Below are 15,222 nucleotides of genomic sequence, written 5' to 3'. Positions count from 1 at the left end.
AAATAACGTAGAAAACGTGCATGCTTCTTAAGTGGCTGACTGTACTTTGGTCAAGCTGAGGGAATGCCCATTGCCACAGTAACACATTGGTGGTTGCAGGGTTCTTGCATAATCTCAGCCAACTGTAAGGTGGTCATTTTGCAGTGAAAAACCCAAGAGACAGAAGTATAACACTGGCACAGAGGTTAGAGCCATGATCACATGGCTGCTTTCGTTTAGTGTTTCCTCATAGTGGTCCCCACATTTTATGTATCTCGTTGTATGTCCAACTCCGCCAATCTTTAAAAAATTCAGTAGCACAATTTTTATTCATGAGCTTTATAAGGAAGCCATTTTAGTCCTCCATACTTAACATGTTAAAAGAAAAATAGAGAACTGCCACATACATTTAAATCCAGCTCACAAGGCTGAATCCCTTTTTTTAAAAAAAAAAATCTAGTCATTATTCAATACTTTCAAATATCTGGTTATGAAGCCTGTACGAGTCTATATAATCTTTAACACAGCACAGCACATCATGACGCGGCTGTTGACATCGTGGGTATGGCACCCAGTAGATAATGCAACATGTTGGGTATGGATAAACCTTGCAGACCTACAGTGAGGTTTATGTCACGTGCTCTACTTTCAGAAGAGTGGGGAGGTGGAGCTCATTTTCTTTTAGGCATTTCGATGATCTGGCAATAATTAAAAAGATGTGAGTTCTACCTTTCTGAGAGGTAGTTTTATATCACAGCAAAGGTTGCACCAGCAGGAAACTTCATGTTGCCGGTTACCATGGATTGGGCATCATTAAATACAGAGAACTTGGAGATTCACTGTTATGTATGCAGGTGCAATGATTACGGTATGCAGTCATTATATCGAATATTTGTGTATCGAATCCCACATATATCTAAATTTATATCTTGAAAACCTTTATATCGAATTAATATAGGGTGGGGGTAAAGGGTTAAATTATTTTGGAAAACGTTCAGAATTGGTTTTAGGGGTGGGATACGCGGGTTTGGGGGCACCCCCCCCCAAAAAAAATCTTTCAATATTAAGGTTTTAGAGATATACGGTTATATATATGGGCATTCGGTATAAAATATCTCGGTATAAAGATATGTAACCAATGATTACCTTATGCCATTTGCAAAATGTATGCAAATTGAGCTTGGACAAATAAATAACTCCCTCCCCCACTGAGGGTGGGACATTATGTAATGGGAGATTGTTGGTTTCCGGCTGCATAGGATAAACTAAAAAGTGATCATAATTCCCTCCAGAATTAACTAGATTAAAATATGCACACCTTAATTGAACTACCTCCCTGATGATTGCAAGAGGCATGAATGTGCTTGAAGAATAGCATTGTGGGCTGTAAGGTAGAGAGAGCTGGGGATCAGAGCGTACCCCTCTTCCTGACAAAAGAAAACATTGTTTCAGAGCTCCAACTCCAGCGGGACTGCACCAGAGTGATCCGTACTTCACTAATCAGTGCTACATTGCTGAACACTCCCCTGGAGCATGCTGCCTAATGTAATCAGAGAAGAGCTAGTTCCTGGCTGCTAAACTACAGTGAGCAGAATGAACTAGATGTAATCATGAGTACCTTAACTGGACTGCATCCTTTATGTTTGCAAGAGTCTTCAAGGAGAACGCTTGAGGAGAACTTGTCTTGGCTGTAAGGCCTCTCCGAGATTTAGGGAAAACGCGCAGTTATCAGCTGGCTCAAGAAATAAGTTATTGTTTTTTTAGTACATCAGCTTCTAGAGGCTGTAGACAGATAACTAGTGATTGATGTGTGGTCCACGTGTTCAATGTGTGATATGTACTGTATAGAATGTTTTTTGATACCTCGACTTACTGTCATGTTTGAATAAAACTGTTTTCCTTTATTGGTTTATTTATTTATATTTATATAGCGCGCAAGCAGCCCAAGGGCATTGAGGCGCTGTTACTTACATGAGCTTAGTTACAGGGGTACAGACGTGGTAGCAGTAAATGGCACATTGCATACAAACACAGACATAGGTATCATTACAGCTTATTTGATTGGTCAATACAGATTAAGCAGTGGGTCCTATGGTTGGTATTCATGCCGCTACGAAGGACCTTATGAGAAGAGGATGGTTTTCATTGCTTTGCGGAAAGCGAGGAGGGAGGCCTCACTTCGGATGGTGGGAGGTAAGGCATTCCAGTGAGTAGGTGTGAGATATGGGAAGCTGGATCCACCCGCTCTAGCTCTTTTTACTCGTGGCACACAGAGCATGTTGGTATAGGGTGATCTGGTTGGTCTTGTAGAGGCGACGGGTGGATTCTCTTTGTGAGAGGTAGTCGGGAGCAGTGAGATGGATGTACTTGTGTGTCAGTGTCAGCGCTTTGAACACGATTCTCTCCTTTATTGGGAGCCAGTGGGCCAGTTTTCTGGCCTCCGAGATGTGGTCTCTTTTAGCAATGCCTTGGGCTGCACGGAGAGCACTATTCTGGATGACTTGTAGACTCTCAAGGTTTTTTTTTGATGTTCCTAGAAATAGTACATTGGTTCTCACCATGTGTGCTGATTAGTGGTTATTTTCAGTACAATCCGATACTGGTTTCCATTTACTGAGTGTGCAAGGGCAGGGTAGCCTGTGTTCACTTTACTTTATATTGTTTACACAGTTGTTCCCTTATGAGACAGACCCCCCCGACCCCACTAACATAAATTATGGATTCACCCAGATTATACAACATGAGTTAATTTAAGACCACAAAATTCCAAGTTGACTTGCATATCCTTTTTAAGTACATAGGGGGTACTTTATTGCTTATGGTGCATGAGCGCATCCTCTGCCACTTCAATACTTGGGCTCTTCCTTACTCTAGTGCAAGCGGTTTTCCACTAGTTGATAGATATAGTTAAGTGGAAAAAAACACGCTAATATGCAGCTTGCAATGTGTGGCAAACACGCATCTATGGGAATGCATTACAATGCATTGAAAAGCAGTTTTGTGGTTTAAACTTAGTGATAGGGTGGTGCAGATTCTTGTTCTTCTCAAAACCATTCCATATCCATTCATGACTGTAAAATATCCTAGCAAGTTATTTTCCATGAATGGAATCCTTAAAGCTAGTCATGGGTTGATTTAAGTGCTCCAGTGGTAGCTGGTATATCGCTCTGTGCGGGCTCACGTCGCAGACTTTCTGGCCTCACAACTCTAAGGTGTGACTGTTATATGAGTGATGTCTTTTCTTATTATAGATGGGTGGTGATGTCACTACACTATAGAATGAGGATATTATTTACTGACTCGTCCATGGGTAGTGAAGGTTTCATCTGTTATACACATTTAAAGGCAGCAGATGCACTAACCCACTGAGTTACTGTACACACGTTCTAAAGTGAAAAACGTTTCAAAGCTGATGAGGTGGTTTGAGGTAGTCAATGTCAGCATGAACATACTACGCTCGGTCAAGCATTAAACGCGTGAGATCCAAATCGTTTTACTTTCCTTTCATTATCAGAGAAAATAAATGCACATATTTTATGGTGTCCCTCTGACCAGCACATGTATTTTTTTCTGTTGAGTGCTCCCAGATCCTGCTATTTCTCTTATTGAACCAAGCACACTTCAGGTCTATCATTTTGTTCGAGCCTTAGTGCTTCCCAGTAGAAGAGGCAATGTGCAAGTTTCAGAAATAAATACGCGACAGTGCTGTAATTCGTTCCAGTGTCCAATCCCAGACAGCACGCTTTACGATTAAGCACTGCCACACATGGTGTGTGGCACTGCTCTTCCGAACTAGGACCCTTTACTATTGAACATTAAGGGCCCAAGATAACTCTGCAATTTGTATTAAATGCGAATTTGAAAAAGAGGACTCCACTGGAGAAGAAAGTGTCTACCCTGCAGAATTTTAAAACATATCTGCACCTGCCAGATGGAGAACACCCATTAAAATCCTAATAATTGTTTCATCGGAAAAGCAGCAGACTCTTGGACAGCCCTGAGTGGCTGAACTTGTGTTCTTTAGCACGCCACAGTGCACCCACATGCACTTGTGGGCCAAGATCAAGATACACACTTACCTTAACCCACACCAGCATGGAATGTATTGGAACATTTGCATATGCGCTTTGGTGTTGTGGAACATTAATACAGTATATGTAGCTGTTCAATGCACAATGCCTCTTGCCTGTTGAGAATATTTTAATTAAGAAATAAGAGCATATTTATTGGCAAATAGTCACTCCATTTGAAACAATGTTCATTTAATTTTCTTACACATATGTATTTGTTTTGGTTCCAGGTCACCGAAGTGTGAATTCTGTTGTGACAGGATTACTGTGCCTATCTGTAGGACACCATTCAAAAGTTAAACCAACAGCAAATTACATGTGCATATTTACATTGTTATTGCTTCTCACTGACAAATGTAATATCTTCTTACCACCCTTATCATAGGAGGATATTGATGAAGAAATTGAAGCAGAGTACAACATCCTTAAATCTCTTTCTGACCATCCCAATGTGGTCAAGTTTTTTGGGATGTATTTCAAAAAGGACATTAGGACTGGAGACCAACTCTGGCTCGTTCTTGAGGTATGTGATTTTGCAAGCATTTACCAATATTCATAACAGTTGCTAGAACGTTTTACTGGACACTAGCAAAAAGTACCCGTTCTGAGAACGAGTTCTGTATACAGACATAACAACACTCTCATCAATTGTTGAAAATCAATGATCCTGTAGGTCACTGTTTCAATTCGTTTATCGCTTGATGTGCTTTGAACCCTGAAGTAAACAGTACTGAGAATGGGCACGTTTGGTTGGCTGACATACCCCGGAGCAGACGTTGGGGGGAGGCGAGAGTTGGTGTGCTGCTGCATACTGGGACCTTCTGTGCTCTCTTCCCACCTGGCACCTCACCTTGGCGTGGTGCAAATTCCTTGGAAACCATGCATCTTAGGGCCATGAAACGTGGTTATCGAGATCCCTTTTGTACCTCATGTCGATACCGGTCCTTTTACGACCACATTGATGTTCCACCGATTTCGGGCAACCATCTGATGTGTGAAGGTGCTGAAATCTGGGGAAAGGGGTGAGGTGTTCAAAGGTCATGTAGCCAGTAATGTCTGGAGGATTGTAACCGGTAACTATGTATAATTTGGTGCAGATTGGTGAAACAGTGTGGAATTGTATAAGGAACAACAGTTTACCAAGCCACAAACCCACAAATTCACAAGCACATTTTGACTTTTGCGGAAATCCAGGGAAAGAGGTGGTGTATCCACATGTCATGTAGCCAGTAATGTCTGGCCGGTCCTAACAGGTAACTATGCAACATTTGGTGCAGATTGGTCGGATCGTATCTCTCCAGCTCTGAAATCTCTCCATTGGCTCCCAGTGGATGCAAGGATTAAATTCAAAACCCTCAGCATTGTCCACAAGGCTTTCTGGGGCCTGGGTCCAAAATACCTTCAACTATCCCTCCGCAAATACCTCCCCTCTCAAGCTCTTCACTCCTCTACCTCCAACCCCCTCAGGGTCAGTCGTTTTTCAAAGAAACGAGCTGGGGGTAGATCTCTGTCTTCGGCGGGGCCTCCCTCTGGAACAGCCTCCCTGCCACTCTGAAACCTGAGGAGAACCATCTCCGGTTCCGGAAGCACCTCAACACCTTCCTCTTTTCTTCAGCCTTCGCTCCCCCTCTCCCCGGCTGATCTGTTCCCTCTTGGCACCGTGCACCTGGCCACCCTCTGTCCTTCGGGCCCAGGTACCTGCTCACCCTACCACCCTCCTGCACTGCCTCCGGGCCACCCCTTGCACTGGGGTCTGTATCTGTACCCATTCAGCCCCCCACCCTTTTGTCTTCCTGCACTTATCAGACCTACCCCGTCTGCTGCCTTAAACCTAGCACTTGCATATTGCTGGCTGCACTACCACTGTTTGTTGCCTCTATTATTTATTTATTGTTATTTATCTGTTTCTCCTCTGCTTTGCACTTTCCACTCCTCCCCCCTTCCATGCACTTGCTCGTTCTTAATGTCACTGGGCCTAGTAAGATCGCTGTTTTGTTCACCCCTGTTTCCCCTCCCTTGCCTTGTCGCGCTCTGAAACAGTTGTGTACGGGCACGATAGAAATAAAATATCATATCATATCAGATTGGTGAAATCTGGAATTGTATAAGGAACAACGATTCGCCAAGCCACAAACCCACATTTTTTTTTTTACTTTTATGAATATAGTTTGGTTAACCAGGAATTGAGGAAGATATGGAATTGAAGACTGGGGAATGCTTTTGAGTTAAATTGTTTAATCAGCAGCTGATGAAGTCTACTTACACCATTTCCCAACTTACAAAATAAACGTTTATCACCCCCAGAAAGCATGCTGGGTGCTAGTAGCAATAAAGCTCTCCATGCAGGCATTACCGGGTCTGGTAATACTTCTGGGCTCACTGTAACTTAAGCACCGGGGCATTACCTTAGTAGGTAATGCCCCCACATGTCAGGGTTTATTGTTTAATTATGACTATCATGATAACTACACAACCAGTATATAAGAATGTGCATAGGCATTATCCATTGAACAAGTAAAAAGAAACACACTGACCCACGTTCACAAAGAGTGACTCAAGAAAACAGATGTGAGCTCAATATGTGAAAGGAAGATTTGTATTTGTATTTATTTTAAATTATATAGTGCTTTAATCCAAAGCATTTTTCAAGAGGAACAAGTAAACACAACAAGCAATACATGACAGTGAATCTAAACCAGAAAACAGTACAAAGAACAATTTACATTATTGATGAGGTTAAGCACAAGTGGAGAAGGACCAAAGTGAGAGAGGGGGTAGGAGGAGTGGGTGGAAGTGGCTTCAGTAGTGAGAGAGGAAGCAAAGGGTGCTAAATGGGAGAATGGAAGAGATAGGATTTTAGAGAAGTGTGAAATGAGGGGTAATAGAGCGGAGGTAATAGAGCGGATGGGGAGGGGAAAGCGGTTTCAATGGAAAGGAGCGAGACGTTGGAAGGTGCGGAAACGTTAAGGGGCACAGGGTGGAGGAGGAGGAGGAGAGAGAAGAAAGTGATCCGGTGAACGGAGAGAATGAGAAGGTGTACAGAAAGTGAGAAAGGAGGATATGTAAGGAGGGGCAGGACAATAGACAATAGAGGGCTTGGAAGACTAGACAGAGGAAGTTACATTTGAGCTGGGAGTGAAATGTGAGCCAACCTAGTGAGTTAAGAGACGAGGAGATGGAGTTGTGAGCTGAGAGAAGATATAGGGCCTACTTTCGAGTTTGCTGACACACCAGTGGATTTACCACCAAATTCCTACCAAACTCATTTACCATTACTCCCACTTGGTCCCCTGAGCTTACCACAGGTTTACCAGTGGTGCAAGGGTAGTGTAAATCGCAATTTCTGGAGTCCCTAGGGTTCCAAGGGGATTGGTGTTGCAATAACCACACCTGCTATGGTAATTCCACAGATTTGTGGACTGAAACTGAAAGCCTCCACTTCACAGTCAAATTCTGAATTCAACAGTGCTGTAATAATGACAGTAACACTGTTTCTCTGAAGGATTGCTATCTGTCAAGGGTGTAGAAGCCCCCGATTTGTTGATTTTGGTTATATGAAGCAGGTAGTTCCCTCTCAGATAGGGTGGCCTGCTCACCAGACCCCCCTTTCCACAACCTCCATGTCAAAAGCAAGTACACCTGTGACCTGCTGAATCAGTAACCAGATCTACAGCCCCTGCTCTCCCATGGCACAGAGCAGCTACAGGTCACAGCTGCAGTGACAGCCAAACACCTTTGTTCACTAACTACATAATTATGGCAGTTGCTATCCTGGAGACAGTTATACACCTTTAATATAAGATAAACTAGAGTTAGGGTATGGTGGCCAGCAACTCTCATACTAATTACAGCCACCTCATTTTGAAATGTGTCAGCACTGTGAGCTCAGCATAGCTGTGGATGGGTTATGTGTATTCTGGCCAGACAGCCTGCCCCTGCCAAATGATAGGGCAAGAGACTGGATGGCTATGCCTCTCCCTTTGATCCTTTGCGAGGCAGGCTGACCCCCTCACCAGTGAGCCAGCCTCCCTGCATGAGCTTTGCCTGGGAAACAGGAATCAAAAGGCACACCGATCCCAAAAGGACTAGCCTCAAACCAGGGTCCTGCATACCAAAATGTTTGTTGATGCTATTTTTTATTTTTTTATTTTTTGTATTACTGATGTGGTTTACATTTAAACCTTTCCACTATAAAGACAAACACAGACATGGATACCTTCAAAATCATAAACAAAAAGGAATACATATTTGAACAATTTCTTTAACAAATGTCAAAAAGCTAACACATATCCTATTCACAATTGAACATTCAACATTGTAACCACATCTAAATTCATTCAATATAAGTGCAGCAGTTTAACTATACTATTAATTATACTATTGCCACACATTAAGTCTGCCCAAAGAACACTTTGTGAGGTATGAAAGTCTTGAGCATAAGTGAAATGGAAGTGCGTCAGGTGACTCGTTGCTTCCCAAGACAATACAAGTTGTTTAATAGTCTCCTTTTGGTTAGAGTTTTCACACACTCTACACATTGCATTCTGTTCATTTGACTGTTCATTTAGCTCCTCGGAGCCAAGACACTGTATCACTGCTGAAAGCCTTGAACCTATGCCTCCTGCTTTTTCTGTTTACCTATACCTGTACACACCCTTCTCCCATTCCCTAATGTACCTAGCGCCTAGATACCTGAGGGTTCAGTGCGCTGCTATAAATGCAAAGTAAATAAATAGATAAGCTGTAACCTAGTCCCTATACATTCCAATGTAGGAAGTACGTTGACTTTAAATCTTATATAAACTGATCACACTTTATAGCAAGGAAACAATTATATGTTTTTGGATAGAGTCCTTCTCCTACTCGGTAAACAGCCACACTTGTATACAAGGCATAAGCCGCCAAACCATTGATGGTCAAGCATCAGTCTAAGTCAAAGAGTTTCCTCTTCACCAATTCTGGATTCCCCCTTAAATTAGTTACCCCCAAACTAAGAGTTTCTAATATAGATTTCATGCTTGACCCAAAACAATTTATCGATGGACAACCCTTTTCATTGAGCAAGGATTGTAGGGACTCAAAAATAGAATTGGGTGGCAGAACTTTCAGCTTATAGTAGAGGCGCAATTTAGACCAAGGGCATCTGGCAATTTAGAGATACCAGCTTGAACCCGTGGTGAATTACGAAATTTGGAATGTAGAGGAAAAGACATATACCCAGCTTTCAGATAGTACCCTCGAGAGAATTCAAGAATAACCCATGATCATATAGGGATCATTCCAAACCATATATTAAACATGGCACCACCTTAGCCAAGTAGTAGTCTTTAAAAGGGAGCAAGGAGAAGCTGCACATTGATACGTGTAATCTCTTAAACTGGCAAATAAAATGTTTGATTTTGCTCTCAATAGGCCTTCCATGCCCTGTATGTTAGGCTGAAACCCAAATACCTCATGGAGTGGGTGTATTCCAAACGTGCATTACCCACTCACCATCCCATCATTTTAGGGTTTGGTTTTTGTGAAAATATAACTATTCTCAACCTATTAGTGTTGACAATAAGATTATTCTTTTCAGCATAGGATGAAAAAGCTGTCAATTTACGTTGTAAGTCCACTGGGGTCAAGTCGAAGAATAGTAGATCGTCAGCAAAGGCCAATCAATTTATTTACACTGAGCCAAGTCTGATGGGATAGGAACTTATGGATTCCCACAAATTCTCCACATCTGAGAGGTAAGTATTAAAAAGAAGAATGGCTAAAAAGCATCACTGTCTTAGACTCAAGCAGGTGTTTATTGGTCTAGACAAAGAGCCATCTTTTGAAAGCCTAATCTTGACACAAGTGAAGAAGATCAACTTTACGGGGGGGAACCTCCTTCTTTAATAATTTCTGCCACAAATTGATGCTTTTGACAAGGGAAGGGGGCAGAGTTAGTGTCAACAGAGGGAGCTTAGACCAGCTAGAGGAAGGTTCCACCATCTTACTTTCTCTACGTATATCTGTTCCTTCCTGTCACCACTTTCTTTAACACAAAGCACTGTGGGTATGATGCCAGAAGACAAACCCCACTTAGACATGGATTTAAACGCTAAAGCTGACTTTCGTTAGTCCAATCACATGTGGTCGTTTGCCTTTAGAAGAAGGGGTATCCAATTCCTTCTCTGATTCACTTAGGAACAAACTCCTGAACAGGAATTAATTGGACCTCTGTCGGGAAAGTTGACTTTCCAAAGTCCTCCCCAATGAGGTGAAGACTGAGTTTCCAATGCAGAGCAAAGCTCTGTTCCATAACCATCCACAGGGTACATTGCAGGGGACCTTCTGCTGTAACAAGACCTGCATGTCTGCCAGCCACACTGCTGCGCAGGACTGCATCCTTGTGAAGGACTCCCTTGCTTGGAAGCCCAAGAAAACGGACGGAACATGTCACTGAGACCCTAGAGTGAAACCTGCAGCATCCTGAAAGCCAAGACAGGCACGATCCCTGCTTTTCACAGACTTAAACTTGTCAAACTCCTTTAAACCAGGTTGGCCAAATTTTGAACCTCAGAACCCGCCAGTGCTACCTTTGGCACTCAACCAAACCATTGAACCTACAGCGATTACAACTTCAAAACAAGCTTGATGCTGCTGTGTCCTCACTGATCCTGTTACCTGCTTGGCTCAAATTAACTGCTCATCTCCAGAATTGACTCAGACCTCTGGAGTGTCACTCATTAAGTTGAATCAGCAGTTACCAAATTACTTTACCTGGCACGACTTTGAACCACTGCTTCACCAAACTGAGCACCGGAACATCATGATCACTGCTTCAAACTGTCGCTGAACTTTGACTCAAACCTCTGCAACATCACACATTGACCCTACCCAGCAGTTACCACACATCTCAAACCTTCAAAAAGATCCTGGCCTGCACTCTGATTGCATCACCCAATGCTGCTCTTCAACCACTCTGAGCTACTGCATGCAAACAGACTCAAGGCGAGATTGCTGCATGGGCCAACATGTTTCACTACACCTGTAAGTGAGCTTAACTCGCTCGCACAATGGCTCGAAGTCTGGTTCAACTCCACTGAATTACCTACAAGGAACTACTGACCCATCACTGCCCTCCTGGTCCATCCATTTTGATACCTATAGACTGGTTAGGTCACTTCTGCACCTTTTTCCTCAAAGACATATGCTTGTTCATAGAACATTGTGTTTATTGAAATGCCTTTCACCCCTATTTTCTTATCCAGGGTGCTGCATATCTCAGCCCGTGCATCTGGTCTATTTTTTCCACAGGGGTGTTTTTTGTACAGTGTTTTTCTTTTTATTCTTGCAGATGGTGTGTTTAATTAAAATATATATATTTTATAGAACCTTGATTGGTCATTCCCTTTATTTTGAACTGTTGTACTTTGCTTTTTGGGTTACATGTGAATCACTTTGACACACCTCTTGAATATAGCTTCCCCTCAGCGCACATTCCCACAAAAGTTGAAGGAGGTATATTTCTTAACTGTGTCTGTTATACCTTTATGATTGGGTTCACTGTTGGTTTTTAAAAGTGTGAGAGCTGAGCAAATGGTTTAATCATTGGCCACCACTACACTCCTACTGAGCAGTAGTACGTTTTTTTACACAGTTGCCACCCAAACAGCAGCAGTAACGGAATGACTTTGATTTTTTTTACTGCACCGCCAAACTAGTAAGAAGGCACATAAGACCTCATTACGAGTTTGGAGGTAGCCATGCCCTTAATAAGGGCATGGCTACCTCCAAACTCAGGTCCGGGTCCCGCAAAAGGGGACTTACTGGGCCATTCCGACCTTGGAGGGCCGGTAATTCCCATTTGCGGGACCCGAGCCCGGTACGTCCCCATTCCCATTTGAGCCCACATAGGGCTTAATGGGAATGGAGAGGATGGTAGCAACGGTCCTGTTAATTATGGGGCCGTTGCTACCATCCCGTACTGCTCACGGGTGCCGCTCTGCACGCCTGGTCTGACCAGGCGTTCCAGAGCAGCACCCGCGAGCATACTCGGAATGTTGCGACGAGGTAACAACAGCGCAGGTAGCACTACCGGCACCGTTGTTGCCTTACCACAACCCTCCTAATGAGGCACATAGTCTTAAAGCAAAGCTTTTTTCATTTAGAAAATGTACTAGCTATGTCATATTATGCTTTTAACCACTTTTACCTGTGTTTAGATTTTATATCTTAAACGGATGAAACCATTACAGTACATCAGCTAACTCATGGCGAGAGCCTTTAATGAATATTCATGATATACAATGCCAGAACTAGCCATATTGGTGGAATGCTTTAGAGTATGTGTAATGTAAAAGTGTGTTACTAAAATACAGGCAAATCACTCTCTGGGAAGTGTAAGTGGGTTGTACCTCTTCGACAGAGGCGTTGTAAGGGGGTGCTTAGGGTGCTATATCACTGGGTCTTTTGGTTGCAGCCCCGGATAGAATCTCAGGGTCTACAACCAAAAGACTAGCTAGCCCCGAGTCCCGACAGTCCTGACATGAGTGTAGCCCCGTATCTTTTCCAGACCTAGCAACACCTCTACTCATCGAAGATATTGAAATAATCCAAATGGGTGGTACTGAAATTGGAAGAGTCCATAGGTATCCATTCTTTTAATGCAGTCGTAAAAGCACTGACAAGATGGAGGAGTAAGGAAGGGCAGAGAGATATTCTCCATTCCACGTCCTTCCTCTGCCTTGTCACTGCGTCAAAATAGGGTGGAGAAGTAAATCAAGGTATAAAAGCATAACGCCTCGCTTTTGTCGCCTGATTTACCACTACCCTCCATTTAGGCTGTATCTGTTTCTCATAGAACAGATTTCACACCTGAGTACATGCACTAACCATCAATAATTCAAGGTTACCCAGTGCATCAAACGTCTCTATTTTCACAATGTGCAGAACGCACTGCAACTTCCAGCATGTGCGTTAAATACTTTAAAATATGAATACATAGTATGTATTACCTTAATGAAATAGACTAGGTATTTGGCTTTGGCTCTAAATATTAAAATCGAATTGTCTTTACACATGTTAGAAAACATGTCAGTCTTGTATTCTGTGTTGCAGTGAAAATGATGACAATTGCACCCGATGTAGCTATTCAGGAAAGAGTGTAGCACCCCAGATGAACCCAGAGTCACCTCCACAAATCGTTCATTAGTAATGCAGTTTACCGGTCTATCAGCAGGTCTATCTGTTTAATGTTGTAGCTCTCTCTTCAGCATCGATAGCAGTGCAGCAGCTCACCATAAAATAGTCATTTTCAGGGGGTTGAAAATAAAAACATTACAAATGTTTGAGATGTAAATCCAGACTTAACACAAAGCATCTTTTTATCCCGCATCAATGTAGTTTGAAATGTTAGCATGTATCAGTGTGGGTCACGGGTCGGTGGCAGGGGTGTGGCGGGGGGAGCACAAACATTCACATAGAGAATGTGCTTTTTTAGCAAATGGCGTATTTTAAAATGATTAGGACAATCAGGAAGTGTTATTTTAACATTGGATATGAGTGGCTTGATGAGAAGCTCCTTGAAAAGAGAAACTCTGATGAAGAGCCTGCACATATTTAATATGAAAGCGCGCTACTTCAGGGCATATTTGCATAATACATGTATGCAATACCTAAGGAAGGTGAAACAATGCTGCATTTAAGGGATCTGTGTGTTTGTGCGTGTGGCCAAGATGACTGAAAAACCTATTCAGAGCAATGTATATAATTGTGAGGAGAAAATAATCATGCCATTTAAATAAAAAGTTCCAACTGCTTCATAATACTAATGAGGAGCACTGTACCTGCATCACGAGGGGTGCAATGAAACCGAGTACAATGGAAGGACTGAAGCTGTCATCCTATCTAAGTGGTAGTAAGCATTTAGGGTGAGAGTAGAATTACCTTATCTTGTTGTTTCCAGTGTTTATCAGATTCATCTCTGGGTATACACCACGAGGCAGGATGCAAAAGAAGGATTACGATATGACAATTGCACATCCGACAGATACCTTTAAATCAAAGGTGTACAGCCAATGTACACAGTAGTGGGTCACAGGAAAGACTTAGACTTGTATCTTCCTCCTTCATTCAATCTTTATATGGAGAAAAGATGAACACTCCTGACTTTCCCTGAGCTATGGTGGTTCCCTGCCTAACCAAGTTAACTAGGGTGCTCATCGGTCATCAGTGAGTCGTAAAAGAAAGATATGTCCAGTCCGAAGCTAACCTATACTTACCCTACCACTGTGAAAATAAAGTACAGGACAATGACTCCCTTCTCCTGGGTACTGGTTTCTGCAACAATTCACTTTAATAAAGTAGTCAAATGTTCTTCTTGGAGACTACTTTCATCAGTTCATGTAGTTCATCAATGGGGTTTTTCCACTAACTGCTCAGACTTCATTCTCTTGTGGTTTAATTGCTTTTGTTGGTTACGCTCTCTTAATGCTTTTGTATTTCTCTTTTATTAAACACAATGAGACACACTCTTGACTCAATGTCCAATCTCGTCCTGGTTTGGGATAGCCAATAATGTTCAATTTATCAGTCTCACACTTCTTATGTGCTCCCAGCACTAATACTTTACTGGTATGAGTATGACTGCTCCTGTAACCATTCTCACTCTCTTCTCAAATGGGTTCCTTCTTATTCTTTCATTACGTTGACGCCTTATTGGGGCAAGAGTAAACTCTCCATTCAGGATCTTAACTGTTCTCACACACTTACTTTTTTTGCAACCCAGCATTGATTCTTACTTCTTTTCTCACACTTGGTTCTCACTGGTGGCGCGCATGTATATCCTTGGAAAAATGTTCACTCTTTAACCGCACTGGTTCTTCACTGGGACAAATATAAATGATCCTGTGGTGATTCTTAACTTTCTCCTTACTGGGTCGAGTACGGGTACCCCAGTAATGATTCTCAGTGTTCTTATATGCTTTTTCCATACTGGGACAAATGTGAGCAATCCAGAAATAATTCTTGCTCTTCTTATATACCCAGTAATGATTCTCGCTCTTCTTATATACATGTTCTTTTCTGGGACACAATGAGTAACCCAGTAATGATTCTCGCTCTTCTTATATACATGTTCTTTTCTGGGACACAATGAGTAACCCAGTAATGATTCTCGCTCTTCTTATATACATGTTCT

The 15,222-nt window shown here is 42.4% G+C and overlaps 1 protein-coding gene across 6 annotated transcripts in view; it reads left to right on the top strand.

Annotated features, from left to right (window-relative positions):
* MYO3A (myosin IIIA) overlaps nucleotides 1-15,222 on the top strand; it is a 2,295,212-nt gene that overhangs the window by 173,224 nt on the left and 2,106,766 nt on the right. For all 6 annotated transcript variants that reach the window (XM_069648154.1, XM_069648153.1, XM_069648152.1 and 3 more), the window contains exon 4: nucleotides 4,435-4,572. In XM_069648154.1, coding sequence (XP_069504255.1) covers nucleotides 4,435-4,572 — 138 coding nt within the window. The remainder of the gene's footprint in view (nucleotides 1-4,434; nucleotides 4,573-15,222) is intronic.

Source organism: Ambystoma mexicanum, chromosome 2q (assembly GCF_040938575.1).
Source record: "Ambystoma mexicanum isolate Mex_15411 chromosome 2q, UKY_AmexF1_1, whole genome shotgun sequence".
Taxonomy (NCBI): domain Eukaryota; kingdom Metazoa; phylum Chordata; class Amphibia; order Caudata; family Ambystomatidae; genus Ambystoma; species Ambystoma mexicanum.
Note: the sequence above shows the minus strand (reverse complement) of the source record. Positions and strands in the feature narration are given on the sequence as shown.